At 40.1% G+C, this 19,317-nt stretch overlaps 1 protein-coding gene across 1 annotated transcript in view; it reads right to left on the reverse strand.

Moving 5' to 3' along the window:
* Positions 1 to 8,136: 8,136 nt before the first annotated feature.
* The window catches only part of LOC308100635 (uncharacterized protein), a gene marked incomplete at its 3' end in the record, with an annotated part of 59,163 nt that continues 47,982 nt past the window's right edge, over positions 8,137 to 19,317 (reverse strand). The window contains exon 7 of the mRNA XM_080449700.1: positions 8,137 to 8,174. Coding sequence (XP_080305826.1) covers positions 8,137 to 8,174 — 38 coding nt within the window. The remainder of the gene's footprint in view (positions 8,175 to 19,317) is intronic.

The raw sequence follows: 19,317 nt of genomic DNA on the forward strand, positions 1-19,317 counted from the left end.
ATGATTTGCATTCCCACGAGGCCTAGAATCTATTCTGCTCTTCATTCATATAAGAATAGCCATACAATTATGTCCTGATTTCCCTTTTCCAAATCCCTGAGTGTGCCACATGTTTGTGACTCATCTTAATATAGTATTTCTATGGCCATACATTATGGTAAAGACGTCTCTGTCTTAACCACTTGAGCTCCATATATTCATCGTATGACAAATAGCGAAAATCTGCCAGTTTATGTATTTATTTTGCCCATTAATTACATGCCCAAAATAGGGACACCAGATTGAACGCGGCTATTTTAATATTTCAATTTGGTCCTCTTGGACTAAGTGGCATTGCAGTCAATGATGTATTCATTCCTGGAAATCAACTTAACTTATGAAACAATTGCCATATATTTCCTCCGTGCACCGTATTAAGCTGTCAAATGAGCAGTATAATTGTCATGAAGCCGCACGTGTTTATTATGTACCTGCGTTTAAACGCTGCAGGCTTTGAAGAGGATACGCATAATATGCATTCTTCTGTTTCTTTTACATGGTCTTTGAGACTAACTTTGTTCTCCGTGCTCTGCCAGACGCAGCTCAAGGTGTTCTCCTCCACCAACAACAACAACTAAACAACAAGCTGCACAGTGCTGATACACACATGCAACAGGACGGCTCATAATTCATGCTGCGTAGCTCCTCTGACTTCTATAACGAGGAGTGACTGTGTTGGTTTTATTGTGTATGGATGTTTCACGGACGTATGCTTCAACAACATTAACACACACACACACACACACACACACACGCACACACACACACACACATACGCATACGCACACAACAAACGACTCCACACCCTTTGCTCTCCCTGTCATCACGTTCATTATGATTAGAGAGAGACTGGCTGTTTCCATGACGCTGGCTGCTGCAGATGTTGTAACCAGGGAACTGGATGTTTTTCGTGAAAACACTCCATTCTCACAGCATAGATGTGCTCATTGCGTCTGCGCTTAGTCCTTTCATTAGTGGTTTAACCCGTTAAGACCGGGAACGCATCTGTGTGTCATTTTTTTTATTTCTTTGGGCTATTCAAAAATAGCAGATATACAAGCTCATAGCGTGGCACTCTGCTATTTTTGAAAAATCGTGGCATATTAGTGCAAATCTTTGAATATATACATTTTAACTCGAATCTTTACTTCTGGGGGTCCCTGGAATAAAATATTTTGAGATGGGGCGGGGGGGGGTCCGTGGACAATACATACCATTTTGGGGGGTTGACATGTATAGCAACATAAGTAAAAAAAAAAAAAAAAAGAGCTGTTAGGATTTAGAAGACATTTGTAGAATCCCCCAGAAGCAAAGATTTGAGTTAAAATGGTTGCTTTGAAAAATATATATATTCAAAGATTTCCACGCATTTTTCACGATTCTTCAAAAAATAGCAGATCTACAAGCTCATAGCGCGGCACTCGGTGCCGCGCTATGAGCTTGTATATCTGCTATTTTTTGAATAGCCCAAACAAATCTAAAAAGTGACACACGGATGCGTTTCCCGGTCTTAATGGGTTAATGAAGGGTGACCACAGGGGTAATCATTCAATAGAGCTGAAGAATAACCATGGTTCAGATGAGGCTGCCCCAGCCCAAAGTGGTTCTTCTCATAAGGATACACATTACTCTTTACACGGCACTTGGATTCACGGGACCCTCCTCCTCCTTCTCCCCTGAAGCCTCAATAAACAACTTCCAAAAGTTGGCCACTGGCTTTAAGCTGTAAAATTACTACTATAAATGAGAGTCATTGAAGAAAAAAATTGCAATTGATGTAATTTAGTTCTCCGGCTACACAGTCAAACGTGGAGCGTTAATGCGAGTGTGTGTACACGCTCGGATTGGCTAAACGTTTTGATAGCGTTCTGAAACATTTAGCCCGGCGAGTGAACAAGTGGAATCAATTGCGACGCAATGAGACGACATGCATGCGCCGACCTGCAACGGGGTGATTCAGACCACGCTGCGACTGTTCTCTGCAATGTTTTCTGCAACGATTGTCGTTGCATCGCTTTGCAAGGTCTGGACTGGACCTTAAGAATGGTTCCGTGTTGGTTAATTTAACCTATTGAGACCGGGAAAGGTATCTGTGCCATTTTTAGATTTCTTTGGCTATTCAAAAATAGCAGATACACAAGCTCAGATCTGAGTGCCGAGTTGTAGATCTGCTATTTTAGAAAAATCTTGAAACTGTGTGCACATCTTTGAATATATATATATTTAAAGCGAACATTTGTAAAATATGTTGTTCCAGGGACCCCCAGAAGCAAAGATTTGAGTTACAAATGTTTGCTTTAAAAAAATATATATTCAAAGATTTGCACACATTTTCACGATAAAAAGAAAAATTGCAGATCTACAAGCTCATAGGGCGGCACTCGGTGCCGCGCTATGAGCTTGTATATCTGCTATTTTTGAATAGCCAAAGAAATCATAAAAAATGACACAGATGCGTCCCCGGATTGAATGGGTTAACAAAATGAACCCTTGCATTCTCAGAGTTAGGTTAACCGGGTCCATTTTTTACACTTTCTCGTTAACTTAAGCCTCCGGATTTTTTTTTACGAGTCCCTGTTTTATATAGGCTCAGAGTTAAATTAATACTCTGGAGTTTGCTGTGTAAGTTTTACTGAGCAAATAAGGCTGAGCCACCACATTATTCTTCTGTGAGAAACCAGATCTAAGGCCTAGAGAAAATATTTACTGGAAAACAAGTGTGTGCCAAACCACTATTATACAGCGTGTGCTAATGAACTTCCCTCACTCCACTGGGTTAGTAGGGCAACAACTTTCATGCGGTACCAGTTCACACAGCCTATTTATACAGTCTCCTCCTTTATAAAAAATGGATCTGGGAGGATTGAACTGGATCCAGGGGACAGGTCGGTACGCTCGATTCAAAAAGCAAACGCGTCAGGTCAGCAATACAACGGAAGCAGCACAGAAACACAGGGGAGGTTAAACAAACAATTGGCTCACCCTCTTCGGTTTAGTTGGCTTTGAACACGGGCTGTAAAGACAGAACCTCCAATAAAATACTAATTGGGAGTCTTAGGAGCGGTAATGAAATTCTGATTTTGGAATAGGATTTATTGCGGTTGGATGGAGGTGAAATACTCCACACCGTGGCCCTGTGTCTTTGTTTTCTTTCCAAAGGGGTTCTTAGTCAAATGAAATTACATCTCTGCTCTGCGCTCCTTCCCCTCTCTCTCTACGGTGTGAAGAAAGCAAACATGCCTTTCATAAAGAAAAATCACTACAAAAACAACACAATATTCTTTTGAGACAAACTTTTAACCCATTAAGACCGGGAACGCATCTGTGTCACTATATATTTTTTTGGCTAATCAAAAATAGCAGATATACAAGCTCATAGCGCGGCACCGAGTGCCGCACTATGAACTTGTATATCTGCTATTTAAAAAAAAATCATGAACATTTGTGCAAATCATTGAATATAATATATATTTTTAAGCGAACATCTTTAACTCAAATCTTTGCTTCTGGGGGATTCTACAAATGTCTTCTAAAACCTAACAGTTTTTTGAAAAAACGTACGTTGCTATAATCAGTGGTTCTGAAACTTTTTCATGTCAAGGACCCCCAAAATGCTATGTATTTGGCCGCGGACCCCCATCCCCCCAGAAGCAAAGATTTGAGTGAAAAATGTAAAAATATATATATTCAATGATTTGCACAAAATAATCACGATTTAAAAAAAATAACAGATCTACTAGCTCATAGCGTGGCACCTATGAGCTTGTAGATCTGCTATTTTTTGAATAGCCAAAGAAATCTAAAAATTACACACAGATGCGTTCCCGGTCTTCATGGGTTAATTAGTTGAGAGGGACACTTCAGCCTGTAAGACTAAATCCACACTGCGAGTCCCTCAACCAAGGCTGCATCATTATCCTTTGAGAAGTTCATACTCTACCTTTTTCTGCTGACGTGCTGCCAGCAGAGACGGAGCCGATAATACACTTTTTTTTCCAAGCTACGTCGTACGTACTGTACCCCCACAGACTCCTACTATTTAGAGGCAATAAGTAACGAGCTCAGCGGGGGAGTCTCCGGAGATTTCGTGGCGTACGTGTGCCTACAATGCAAATTTGCAATTGTTGCATTTTCATGTTGTTTGAGCCGCAGTATGATTTTGAGGGAATTGTCTGTGTGTACAGTATGCATGTCTATGTACAAGTGTGTTAATGATGGGCTGTTGTGATGTGTGTGTGTGTGTGTGTGTGTGTGTGGGAAAAGAGAGGGATTTAAATGAAAGGAGGTGAAGGAGTACACAAATAGGGGAAGTGTTACAGAAAGATGCAGTGGTGTAAAGTAACAGGGGCGGCCTTAGTGATCTGGGGGCCCGTTTCAAGAGCTAATATGAGGCCCCCATATGCACCCCCCCCCATTAAACAAAATAGATTAAAAAAAATATATATATGTTTTAAATAAAAACTGCCCATGTGCGTTTCATTTTGCTTTCATCAGTAGTCTCACTGTTTGACACCAAAACCGTTTAAATACGGTTTTGGCACTCCACGTCACTTTTTGCACCTTTTGCAAAACCGTATACGGTTTTGGCAAAATTGGCACCCCATGTGTTAAGGACATTTTGATACCAATACTTTTGTACTTTTACTCAAGTCAATTTTGAATTCTGGACTTTAACTTGTAACAAAGCACTTCTACATTGCAGTATTGATACTTTTACTTAAGTACAACATTTGATATCTTTTCCCACCACTGGAAAGATGTGTGTGTGAGGGATGCAAGTGAACTGGAGGGAGCCAGGTGCGAAGTCGGCTAGCGGTGGAATTGGCCCAGCGTGAAGCGAGCCTCGGCCTAATTAACTAAGTAATTAAGTATCCTTTTCTCTGTCGATGTAACCAGGTGAGTCCCATCACATGTAATTCCAGAAGACACTTTCTTTGACACACGGCCCTGCCCAGCAGTTTTCACACACTGACCCAGTTGTTCTCCCAATCAAACAGTTCTCTCCAAGTTCTCTTGATACCTGTCTAAGTCCTCATCTTCACCTTTGCAGCACTAGTGCACACACTCCTGAGCCACGGTGCTGGATTATAATTTTACGCTATACCTGTATTTGAGAAGCCCTATAACCCATTCAAACCGGGAACGCCTCTGTGTAACCACTTTATCCATTATTTTATACTTTGGGCAATTCAAAAATAGCAGATCTACAAGCTCATAGCGCGGCACCGAGTGCCGCGCTATGAACTTGTAGATCTGCTATTTTTGAAACATCTTGAACATTTGTGCTAATATTTGAGTATATGTATTTTCTCAAAGGGAATATTTTTTTGACTCAAATCTTTGCTTCTGGGGAACAGAATATTTTGAGATGGGGGGGTCCTCGGCCAAATACATGTAATTTTTGGGGGGTCCTTGACATGTAAAAAGTTTTAAGCACCACCGATATATAGCAACAGTATGTTTTTTCAGAAAACAGTTAGAATTTAAAAGACATTAGTAGAATCTCCCAGAAGCGAAGATTTTTGAGTTACAAATGTTAGCTTTAAAAAATATCTATATATTAAAAGATTTGCACACATTTTCCCCAAAAAAAAAAATGCAGATAGCTTGTAGATCTGCTAATTTTGAAGAATAGCCCAAAGAAATCAAAAAAATAAATGACACAGATGCGTTCCCGGTCGTAATGGGATAAATATGCAGAGCAGCCCCGATGATAAAACTCCCATCAGGGAGGGAATTGCAAGGTAAGAGGAACTACTGGAATGACCCCAGATGAAGACAAATCCTGATGGCTTTCCCTAATTGACCATTGGCAGGCAGGCAGGAATCACCTCCAAGGATGTTTAGTCCCTGCCAGCAAGAAGACACTGCAGAGCTCTTAGCTTAACGGTGTTAGTGTTATAGTAGATGGCATGGTGTACCCCAAGACCGGCCCTAACACACCCATCCATCCCATTACTCGTTTGAAAATGTATGAGATGGGCAGGCTCTGCGTGTTCTGAAAAATGTTCTCCCTTCCCTTTTCATTTTTCAGCGCATGACAAGGCTTTGCAAAGCTATAGCGAGAGAATTCTGCATAATGTAGCTTGGATAAATGTATGTATGGCATTCTCTTGTAGGGAGATTCTCATTGCATACGCTGAGGAATGTACCAATTTGTGTGTGTGTGTGTGTGTGTGTGTGTGTGTGTGTGTGTGTGTGTGTGTGTGTGTGTGTGTGTGTGTGTGTGTGTGTGTGTGTGTGTGTGTGTGTGTGTGTGTGTGTGTGTGTGTGTGTGTGTGTGTGTGTGTGTGTGTGTGTGTGTGTGTGTGTGTGTGTGTGTGTGTGTGTGTGTGTGTCGAGCAAAGCAACTGCTGTTAAAATGCAGAAATGGGGGTTTCCCCCTCAAAAATTAATTGAGAATTGTGTTTTCTCAAAACATTGGAGTTTCGTGTTCTCGTCTGTGGAAATATTTGTGTGAAACCTTACTTTACTTACCCAATATTATTTAGACTTTGTTAGCAAAGAAACACCTTTGTTAGAAAAACAAAATGTGCACTCATTCCAAATGTGTACTCATTTGGAATATAGAGGCAGCCTGAGTTGTTATTGTTATAAGAAAATGTACATTTTGACATCGTATTCTTTGTATTTTTGTACTTGTTTATTTTGTATTTACGTCTGTTTGTTTTTGGGGGAAAAAGGAAGCAATCCACATACTTGAAGGAAAATGTATATTTGTATCCTGTGCTTCTCAATGAAAATATTTGAAACAGAAAAACAAACACCATTCCTGAGCTAGATGTGACCTCTTATATCGCAGACAGGATACCATTTATTGTTGGTGAATTTATTTAAAACTAAGAGCCACTAACAGCCTCTTCCCATGTGGCCACTTAAGATTATAGACCTGGTGGGTGGAATTGCGTTGTTAGGGAATAGCAGCTTATAGGTCCAAGTTTATTTCCTGTCATCTACCGGTATTCACACACACTGCACCAGAAGATAATAAACTTGGACCCATTTAACCCATTAAGACCGGGGACGCATCTGTGTCATATTTATGATTTATTTGGCTAATTTTAGAAAAATCGTGAACATTTGTGCAAATCTTTAAAAATATATATTTTTAAAGCGAATATTTGTAACTCAAATCTTTGCTTCTTGGGGTCCCTGGAACAACATGTTTTACACATGTTTGCTTTAAAAATACATACATTTAAATATTTGCACACATTTTCACGATTAAAAAAAAACCAAACAGATCTACAAGCTCATAGCGTGGCACTGAGCTTGTATATCTGCTATTTTTGAATTGCCAAATAAATCTTAAAATGACACATACATATGCGTTCCCGGTCTAAAAGGGTTAAAATGTTTTTTGTTGTCAAGTGTGAAGAGGTCTAATCTTCAGGCTGTGTTTTAGGTCTCTGTTGTAGCCTGTGTATAAATTAATTAATACTGACACTAATTCTAGCACCGAAGCAGAGAATATTCCTAAGGCACTGTTTCTTTCCGTCTAGTCAGCGGAACGTGCCTCAGTTGCTTCCCACAGTGAACTTCACATAGGACATCATACACCCACACATTCAGCACAGCACTTATACCTTAGTGGACCGGATTCCCAAGGGCTCTCTATACTAGTCTCCAGTGGTGTAAAGTACATTTAATCAACTACTGTACTTAAGTACTATTTTGAGGTACTTTCACTTTACCGGAGTACTTCCAATTGTCTATACTTTTTCTTCTACTCCACTACATCTCAGAGGCAAATATTGTACTTTACTCCACTACAATTATTTGAAAACTTTAGTTACTAGTTACAATGCAGATATAAATTATTACATTATAAAACATACATTAACCACTTCAGCCCTATTTTATACCTAGGCTATTTGAAAATAGCCGATCTACAAGCTCACAACGCGTCACATCACGACGCGTTGTGAGCTTGTAGATCTGCTATTTTCAATCATTTTAGTACTTTTACTTTGATACCAATACTGTTGTACTTTTACTCAAGTAAATTCTGAATTCCGGACTTTTACTTGTAGCACTTCTACATTGCAGTTTTGATACTTACTTAAGTAAAACATTTGAGTACTTTTCCCACCACTGCTAGTCTCCCTCCTGTACACTACTGTAAATGTCTTTGCCTAAAGTACACAAACACAGTACACAATACGTTGCATTAGGACGAACGTTAGCCCCAAAATAGGGACGCTCTAGAGTTCCAAGTGGTTAAGCCTGCCTAGGCTCTCTGAGAGAAGCGATTGTTGCAGGAAAATAATTATGACAAAAGGCTGATCTATATAAAAGTCCCTAACAGACTGTTCAGGTTTATTTTAGTCTCCAGTCTCCTGTATGCCTGTGTGAGTCATCGCGGTTATTGTTGTGGATTACTCTTCAGTTGGTTGTGTAACACATCTGCAGTCGCTATACTTGAAAACGCACACAAAACTGTTTACAGTAGCACAGGGGACCCCCTAGCTGAGAGAGAGATGAAGCAGGGACCGCCTCTTGTATAAAATTGTGTTTCCGATTAAACTTTTTTTTTTTTTTACTTAGTCTGCTCTTTTAGCCAAAAAATAGCCGATCTACAAGCTCACAACGCGAGGCGTTGTGAGCTTGCAGATCTGCTATTTTCGGCTAATGTTCCCCTCAGAAAAGGAATTCTAGGGTTCAAGTGGTTTATGTAAAAAAAAAAAAAAATCCAATCACACAAAGATTTGGCGGACCCCCTATAGTAGCTCTGAGGACCCCTTGGGGGTCCCGGACCCCCTGTTGAAGACCCCCGCATTAGCATGTTTGTCTTCTACTTTCTCTTTTATTATGTACATTTAGGTGTTGATTTCCCTAGGTTTGGGACGTCCTTTTATCTGAAACGTGCTTTGTTTGACGATCTGCTTTGATGAATCGTCGAATCGATCAATTTCAATTTGATGCAATACTACGAATTCACTGATGGATATATATATACAGTAATAGCCTTCTTCGGCGTGATCAATTATATGGATTTAGATCTCAGTGATTCTTCCAGTCTTCCCCCTCAATGCTCCAGTTACACGATTCAGAACAATACAGTAGAACATGGTGAAACTTTTCACTGAATGCAAAGCAAGGTTTTCTCTCTTTTTTTGCTGAAATCACAGAGACGAGAATGTAACCCGGGAAGGAAAAAAAAAAGCTGCCTTCTCCTGCCTGTTAGGAATTTGCTGTGCTTTTGTTTTTAAATTGTACCATCTCATGCACAGTGCATAAATGTGAGCATCCATTAAATATTGAAATCATGGAACATTTAATGCACTGTGTTCCCAATAATGCAAATCAAATACATTTCTTTAGTAGCGCAAGGTACAGTATTGTTGCTGTGGGGCAGAAAACTTGCATCTCCATATTTCATATTTTGTATGTTTTTTTCATAAGTGAATGCCCTATTTTATGCCGCACAGAAGTAGCGAAAATAGCCGATCTGCAAGCTCACAACGGAACACAAGCTTGTACTGTACTGTAGTTGTGCTATTTTGTTTTGTTGCTGTTTTTAAATATTTTGACATTGCGAAACTTTGCAACTCTTTGCCTGTAACATGGCAAAAATAGGGACTGCAGGTTGAAAGTGGTTAAGTCTGTCTGTGGGTTTTATAAAGATTTAAAGGTAGGGTAAGTGATATGTTTAGGTTAAAAGCACTATATTCTGATAGTACTCATTGCTATAGAGTGTTTGTTCAGTAACATGGGTCTCTCTGTCTCTCCAGCTCTTTGATAGACAGAAAATAAATTTCCAGGTAGGTGACACCATTTCAGTCAATCAGGAGAGAGTACCCATTTATCAGCTTCATTTTTATTGCGTTCCACTTCCTGAAAATTCATTTTCTGTTTAATAAAGCGCTGGAGAGACATGGAGACTCTGTTACTGAACAAACACTCTAGAGCAATGATTGATATCAGAATAGAAAGCTATTTAACACTCATTTTAACAAAAGACAATCACTTAAGGCAGGTACACACATACATTTGTGTTTATTTACACACACACACACACACACACACACACACACACACACACACACACACACACACACACACACACACACACACACACACACAGATCGCTCGCTCGCTCTCTGTGTGTCTCTCTCTCTCTCTCTCTCTCTCTATCTCTGTGCCATAGTCTCAAATAAACAGCCCCCCTTCGAGCACGCTCGCTCACTCTCATTCTGTTTTATAATAATGTTTAACTTAATACAGGACTGGACGGTAACTATGCAGGGGATCTGTTTGTTGTGGTCAGGTCCACCGACCTTCCATAGCCGCGGTGGCTGTAATACGTGCTCTCATTGGCTGTAGCGTTCATCTCCTCGCAAGGTGGTCGCAGCTCCTTTCGTACTGTATGATATTGTCTGCTGTCCTGTCTGGGACAGAGCTGAATATCTAACAGGGTAGTTATCTGAAAACGGTCGGAAAGCCATCGCAGAGCGGATGATCGTGGCCAGATCGTCTCGCGGAGCCTTTCACACACAGCGAGCATTAGCTCGCCGATCAAAGGCCGATCTGCGTCAGATCGGGAGGTTTTGTCGGCGAGCGCCAAAAAAAGTCGGCGACAGCAAAATCGGACCTAATGTCCTGTAGTGTGTACCTGCCCTTACCCTACCTTTAACTAATGTAAAGACTGTATTAAGAGCTTGTGCCTAAATGATAACTACATTGGATCCACTATAACACTGGTTATTTTTTCTATTTCCTGGTAAGTAACGGTTTTGGACGTGCAGTACAGTTTCTGTCCAGCAGGGACGATGTGACACCATAGTGGATTCATAGCACAGATGAAGCTTAGCTACCTGTAACAGAGAGTACCAAAAATTGAGCCAAGTTAGTATTGCAATTGCATTTTGCACTAGGAGAGGTATTACTGATAATGAAATGTACTTACAGCAGGAACTCTTTGTTCCATCTTGAGGTGAGTTGATATGCAAAGGAGGATGTGTGTTCAATGCCCCTGTGCTTTCAAATGGATGCCATCACATTGAATTAGATTGAGGTCAAAAACCCAAACAAGGAATTATCCTCTAAAGACAAGTGCACTTTATCTTTACGTGATGTCAATGGGATGCAGGGAAAATTTCATTCTGAGCTTCCAATGTTTTTTTTTTCTCCTTCATGAATAAAGTTGAATTGTAGTTGCACTTATCCAAATTTTGCTCGATTCGGCTTCTCAACTTTTGACCTTCGTTTGATCGCTCGTCACTTCATACTGCTGGCAATTTGGCAAAGTCATCGGTCAGAAATGAGAGGCTGTCTGGGTAATTCAACAGCTATCTTCAAAAGACCCCAATGGAAACAAGCCAATGGCTTTCTTGGGTTTTTTAATTCCTATTAGCTGACCTTATATTGAACTGTACTTTCATGTGCAAACTTCTAATAAAGTATTCAATCAATCAATCAATCAATCTTCACCTCCTCCTGGAGAAGGAGAAGTCTATCTCCAGGCAGAAGTAGAAGTGACAGCTTCATGGATTTTAATTGTAAACAACTAGAGGTTCGGGGCGCTTACGCGGCCCTCCCGTCTAGTATCCTGGCGCGCACATCGGAGACAGAGACAGTAGAGCGTGTAGACGCTCATTGCAACGCCGGTGCTTGTTTCTCGCACATGATTTGGCAACACCAGAGCCCATGATGGTCCGCTTGTTTTTCATGGATGTGGCAACACCCGGAGGTGAAACCTAAACTTAACTTTTTGAAGACCCAGACAAACAGACAAACACACAACCGCACTTGCCACTTGCCAATTGTATATATAGATGACTACTCCAGTATATTAAGCCAAACCCATGTACATCGAGATTACATCTTGGTTGAATTATTGAGGGTGATCCTATCCGCTGTCATGTTACATTCACCATGTAGTGTACTTAAATAAAGGTTGATTTATACTTGTGAGGTTGAGTTACACCTTTAAACGCGTCGTACTCACTGAGACACATTGTGAGCTCTGTAGATTGGCTATTTTTGGTGCGCGACACAGCGCACACAACCAAGTATAAATCAGGCTTAATGTGTGAGAGGAGATAGAGTTCTGGAGTGGCTTATTAGTGTAAAGGTGGACACAACCAATTACCAATGTTTGAGTTGTTAATTTTTTTTAATTATTCCTGGTCATTTTGTCTCACTGTCGGCCGGGGACGAGGGATGTTGAAATGTACTTGCAGCAGCTGCATGGAATTAATTTGCTGTGCAGTAGATGAACCCGTCTGATTTTGGTGACCCCACGACCTTTCCTCCAAGGACACCTTTTCTCATTCAGTGCCATTAAAAAACATTGTCTTGTTGCCACAGTGCCAGCTAGAGTGTTTTCACTCACCTTTGAAAAATCATAGAATATTTTTTCGACGCAGCGGGGTCTGCCGAAGTAAGCTACCAAAATGCTCAGTGCATTGCAAAGCTTTGAACCACATGAACCCCAGCGTTCCTATTACAGGGGCGATCATTCAGCAAAAATAGCAGATCTACAAGCTCACAACGTGACACCTTGTGAGCTTGTATTTTGGCTATTTTGGAGGGGGCCTAGTGTAGATAGTAGTCCCTATTGTATAGGGACCCCCGTGAACTAAGTACTGCATATAGGGTGGTTAACTCAGGGTGATGATTACTGTGTAAAGGAGGCCTTCCTCTGTACACAGTGGTATTGTTTGATGACCTACCAAACAGAAATACAATCAAATCAAGAATAAAGATATCCCATTGTCAGCCATGCATGTTGGATGACACATTAAGGAAATGGCCGAAAATGTCACCAAGCAGCAAACAGCTGGACCGTCTGTATGTGCTCTTTCTTGAACAAGACAGAAAGCTGTGATGACCAAAAATGTGATTAATCTGACAGACGGTCTGAAAACACAGGACTCAGTAATGCAGCTGATTAACCTCTTAAAGGAGAATTTTGGACTAAGTTTTTCTTACCTTTTCTATGATGTTATGATATCTTAGGATGAATGGGTACAGTAGAAAAATGTCATAACTCCATCCCGGGTCTGCCACAGCTTAAAACGTGCGCGGTTAGGCCTTGCGTTAGATCGCATATTTTAATAGCTTTTTTTTTAGATCTCGCTAGACGAGATTTCAATCTCGAGATTTCAATCTCGTCTAGCACGACTTCTGTTTTTTTTTTGACAGTGTTCTGATATCATAACATCATAGAAAAGGTAAGAAAACCAAAATTCTCCTTTAAGCCCTTAATCGTACGTGATCAATAATGAAAATCACAATGCGGCACGATGCTTTATGACCTTGTAGATCTGCTATTTTTGCTACCTTTTTAAGTTAGTTTGAAACATTTTCCTTTTCTTTACTTTCATTTGCCCAAAATAGGGATGCCAGGGTTAATGTACAGTAGTTAAGAGTTCAACATTGTGGCTGACCTAGTTTGCAGAGCTGCAAAAAAGTGGAAGCTGAAAACTACTGCACTGAAAGATCACAGAACTTGAATTTTCACCTGCTGGACATCATTACCAGAGATATTCAGCTGTCTCAGTGCATTGGCTTTGCTGACGGATCAACTTATATCTCTGTGAGCAGATATTCTCACACATGAAGAATGTGCTCTGAGTTTGCCCCTCCCGGAGTGATTTGACAACCTTGTGCTTATGATGAAAGAACAATGGCAGCTTGTCTGGAATCAATCACTATTTCACCTTCAGTATACAGTCAAACAACAAAAAAAACAATTTATGATTTAATTTAAGGCAAGAAACAGACCATGCAGGAAATTAATACTCTCAAATGACCATTTTACGTTGTCTTTAACAGTGCTGAAGTTGTTCTTACAGCCTTTTATTGATGACATTCTCTCCAATTCTCCGAGTCTTTGCACACGGCACAACACCTGCCCTTATTTTTAGGGGACATGTCCTATGCTAATAACAATTGGCCATGCACCTCAGATTTCCGATCAGGTGTCGGCACACCACCTGGGTAAGAGTAGATTTGGATGCTTTAAGAATGCTTTGGTGCTTCTGGAGTTGACTTCTTTTTTTCTTTCTTAACATGAAATTAAGATGAAAATATGAGAGAAGAGAGTGTTGCTTTGAGCATAGCAAAAATAAATAACAGTGCATTCCAAATACTAGACTGGCGCACCAGTCTACTCGGGAACGATGCAAGTTGGAAATGCATGCCCCACTTGGTTATGCAATAAAACATGTTTTTTTTCTTAAAACTATATACATTGGATTGTTACAAGCTGATAATACAATTGGGGGCATGAGCTCGGTCCTGGGCTCCCTTGGCTGGTGGGGGGAGTGTAGCGCCCAGGATCACTTAGAAAATTGGCACCGGGTGAAAAAAAAATCGTGGGATAAAAAAATTAAATAAAGAAAAATATATACATGATTGATAACTCACAGACATCTTATGATTTCAGGGTAGAAAGTGAAGCCTGATTTGCTATTTGTTGGCTTAACTGTGTCACTAGTAGTCTATCACCACAACTTTGCTATACATTCGAAAGAAAAATTGTACTGCTGTGGTGTATTTGGTATTACTGCAGGCCCAAGTGTACAGGATGTCACTGTTGAAGTACAACTGTCACCCGCTTGCTAGAACAGCATGTTTTTCTATCTATTCCTATTCCTGTCCTGTGTTGTCCTACTTCTATATCAGTCCTGACTCGCGTCTTCCGGTCACGTACTCAAATGTATATCTCTGTGTGTGCTTAATAAACTGCAGAACATGTCGTGTGACACTCACTGCCTTCGTGTCGTCTTGTTCTTCGAGCTTGTGCCTGTTTGCTGAAAGGTAATTCAATTGAATGACCAGTCAGTCACCACCTCTGAGGAGAGCGAGAGAACACAATCAGTCAACAGTCGAAGTTTCCACTTTCTCACATTTTACTTCCAAACTGTCTCAAACTACTGACTGGATTGCCATAGACTTTGCTGACTTTACTTTATGCTCCTCAGACGATTGTCCTCACTGATTTTGGCGACCCCACGAAGCTACCCTTTTGCAAACATTCCACTTTCACACAATTTATCGCAAATTATAACGGGTATATTGCCATGAAACTTCCTGAGTGCGTTCCTGCATCTCTGGAAGATAAATTCCAACTAGTTGAGTGACCCCGTGACCTGTCTCTAGCGCCAACCTCAGGCCAAAATATCAACCTTTTATGCAAGGTATCGCATTATACCTAATATTGTAATATCATGTAGATTCCAGCCTGAATCCTGCTAGACTTTCCCTTTAGCCTTTTGCTAATTTCTACTTTACCTAAAGACCACCATTTGTCACTGTATGATTTAACATATTGAAACGAATAGAACATTATATCACTTTTAGCTACTGTGCTAAGTATAAAATACATTGCTGTATTGCTTTACTGTACTTTTTTCCAAGATTATGCAAACGGTGTCTTTAGGAAAACAAAATAAGTCCAAGGCACGTGGATGTTCCCTTTATAATCTTCCAGTGAGCACTGAAACACACTCACTACTGCAGACACATTATTCACCTCTTGTATGAAATGCGTTTACCATTGTGACCAGGTTATTTCCGAAACACTTGGATTCCATAATGAAATGGAGTCACAGACTGCTCTGCCAAAAATACAATTTATTTTTAAATACAATAAATAGGCAAGTGGAGCCCAATGTACTTCTAACACTAAAGAACAAGGGAAAAAAAGGAAAACAAAGAAAACTTAATTAACAGAGATGTGGAGGGGGTCTTGATTTGTTATTATTTGTCGTAAAACAATTTATCCAGCAAACCAATGATTTTCCTGTAACACGGACAAGGAGTCACTAATGTCACTGCACATAATTTGCTTTTGATTTACATAATTGTGTTACACCATTCAAAACGTTGTATGAGCAGCACAATATAATTGGGTGAATTAAACAACATTAGGGAATAACACCATGCAGTCAAAGGTCGTCTACAGAATGGCTCCGTCATACGAAATCCCAAAGTAACCAGCAGGAAAAAAATATATAACCTGGTGCATATAGTGAGAAATAACTCCAGTGTGTGAACAAACTATACTAATTGTTGGATTCTACAACACAGCATACTTGTCATCATCACTGCAAATATAGAGGAGAGGAATTTATGCATTCCTAAAGTAAAACTGACAGTGTTTTAAAGTACTTTGTGACATTTATACTGTTCGAGACTCAGGAATCTGATATCACCGTCACAATTCACTAAATACAATACAGGCGTATTAAAGTTGCAATCCATAACTTTTCTGTCCTACCCGAGATTCAAACCCCGGTCTCCCGCATGAGAGCAAACTTCTCAAAGTTCAAGGTTGTACTTTATATTGTTACATCTTGTGTACAGGTACATAAGAGTGAAACTTATTTTGGTTTGGCTTCCTTCAGACAACGCAGCAGCATAGGTAATAAGAACAATAGAATAATTGTACTACTTCTACTGCTCATCCGAGAGGCAATCCCCGCTTTGCCAGGAAAGATACAGGCGCTATACTATACTCTACCATACAGATTGGTTCAAATGTTTTATTCATTCAAATAAGAAAATAAGTATTTCCTTTACTTTCCTTAAACATCCTTACGAATCCAATCCAGTATGTTTACAGAAGGTTATCTTTCATCAGTGTGGATATTCACATCTTTATTGTTAGTGTGGTTGCCCGAATGGGCAACCAGACTATTGTTATAGATAAACTTTATTCTTTCTAGATAAACAATATTTCTAATCGCATCTCCTCCCACAGTTTATTTTTCCCAATTTAGTGCCATATGTCGAAATGACCGGCCTCACCGGGAATCGTGTGCTTGTATTTTGCTAAGAGATTGGTTGCATAGTTTTATTGATATTGTGGAAAAGTGAAAAAACTCAAATTCAAGTATTTTTTTCTCAGAAACCGTAAGAGCTAGAGTTACCAGATTTGGAGGGGAGGTTTATAATTTAGTCCGAAATTATTTAAATAAATAATCACACCATTCGGCCTCATGGTGGCGCTATAACAGCCCACTTTACGTTTTTGGCCTATAACTTTTGAACCGTAGGTCGTAGAATACAAATCTTTTTTCCCCTAGATTCCTTGGGTCATGACGCAACTCCCCATATAGGCCACGCCCATTTGCGTCAGGATAGATTTTCCGCCATTTAGAATTTTCTTCAAAACACACTTTTAGCTCCTCCTCCCATATATTTTCTCCAAATTTCACAAAAATCAGTACACATTATCTCTGGACCCATGCGATAATCTGGAGCGAAACAGAATTTTGATAGTCCATACCGTTCGTCCGTAAATGGCTTCCAAAGTTAGCGGTATGGGCCCGTTTTACAAAAAAGGCCACAAATCACTAACGAAACGTCCAGTCAATCCCAAATTTGAGTTACATGTCGAGGGTGGTTTACTCAACGAATCCCCAAAAGTATTTCCACTTTGATCCATAGGGGGCGCCACAAATGCACAAAACGTAACCGTTTGATGCAAAAATATGATTTTTGGGGGGATCAATCCTCTCAAAATGAAATAAAAGTGATATCAGGAGTGACGTGACAATATGATTGGCCCGTTACATTTGTGGGAGGGGCCTATTTCCTAAAATCAAAACGGCATGTATCACGAAGGCAGGATCCGATCGACACCCGATTCGAATGGCACGTCACGCGGCCTCCGACGGTATTCCTCCCAGCGTATTCCCCGAGTCCCGGCGGCAGCGACCCGCGACTCGCGTCGGCGCAACCACACTTTGCAATTGCCCTGAATTGCGACGCGTCTAGTTATAGTTATCTTTACGATGATCATTTTTGGTGTGGATGGCCCTATGCCATCGATATATATGATGCGGTGTTACTCCAAGGCCTATATCACCAAACACACTCGGTAACCTAAAGTTTCAAACAGGCTACACTTTCGCAGTTAAAGGGATAGTGCACCCAACAAATTACGTATTTTCTATCAATTACTCACCCCATGAAGCCTTGAATGCATGGAGATTCTTTGAGTCTCCTATACCGGAGAGTCCACCGGTTATGAAATTTAAAAAAAAGAATCTCCATGAACTCAAGGCTTCATGGGGTGAGTAATCGATAGAAAAAATTATAATTTTGGGGGTGAACTATCCCTTTAAGTTTAGTGCATTTAAAAGACAAATCAACACAGGAGCAAACACTAAACAATGCCTGCCATTCAGTTACTGTACTAAGTGGTGAGTAGAAGAATGTACAGCAGCTAGTGTTGGCCCTATGGTACAGTATAGGCTACATGATGTGCTGTAATGGTGCAGTAATTTAACCCATTAAGACCCGGGAAAGAATCTGTGTCATTTTTAGATTTCTTTGGCTATTCAAAAATAGCAGATCTACAAGCTCATAGCGCGGCACCAAGTGCCACGCTATGAGCTTGTAGATCTGCTATTTTTGAAATATCATGAAAATTGGAATATTTATTGAATATATATATATATATATATATATATATATATATATATATATATATATATATATATTTTATGCGAACATTTGTAACTCAAATCTTCGCTTCTGGGGGTCCCTGGAACAAAATATTTTGAGATGGGGGTCCGCGGCCAAATACATATCATTTTGGGGGTCCTTGACATGAAAAAAGTTTGAGAACCACTGATATTATAGCAACCTAAAGTGTTTCAGAAAACTGTTAGGATTTAGAAGATCATTTGTAGAAAAAATGTATATATTCAAAGATTTGCACAAATGTTCACGATTTTTCAAAATTAGCAGATCTACAGGCTCGTAGCGCGGCACTCGGTGCCGCGCTACGAGCATGTAAATCTGCTATTTTTGAATAGCCAAAGACATCTAAAATGACAGAGATGCGTTCCCGGTCTTAATAGATTAAAATATGAGTACAATCAAAGGCAAAGTTGCAAAGCTTCGGTAAAGTTGAAGCCCAAGTACTTGTGAGTTGGATTGTAGCTCTGCAACATTTCTCACCTGTCAAGAGGCTGTCTGGGATTATTGGAAGCTGTTTGAATATGATAGGTCTTGTCACTCATAGCAGCTTGCCTGGTTCCTAAATAACTCAATCTGACTGACAAAATAACAATCATTTCAAACCCTGTCTGTCTATCCAGCTGAGTTGTGAATCAATTTGCTTTTTATTGGCATGTTTTTCTCCAGATAAATGTTGAAATTATGGCTAATTTATATACGTCGTACGATGGTGTTGTAGCTCTTCGAATATAGCCGATCTACAAGCTCTCAACGCGTCGCATCGCGATGCTTTGTGAGCTTGTAGACCGGCTATTTTCAGAGTGTCATACGAAGGTTACGACAAAGTATAAGCCA

This window comes from Gymnoscopelus braueri, assembly GCF_963280865.1.
Source record: "Gymnoscopelus braueri genome assembly, chromosome: 14".
Lineage (NCBI taxonomy): Eukaryota > Metazoa > Chordata > Actinopteri > Myctophiformes > Myctophidae > Gymnoscopelus > Gymnoscopelus braueri.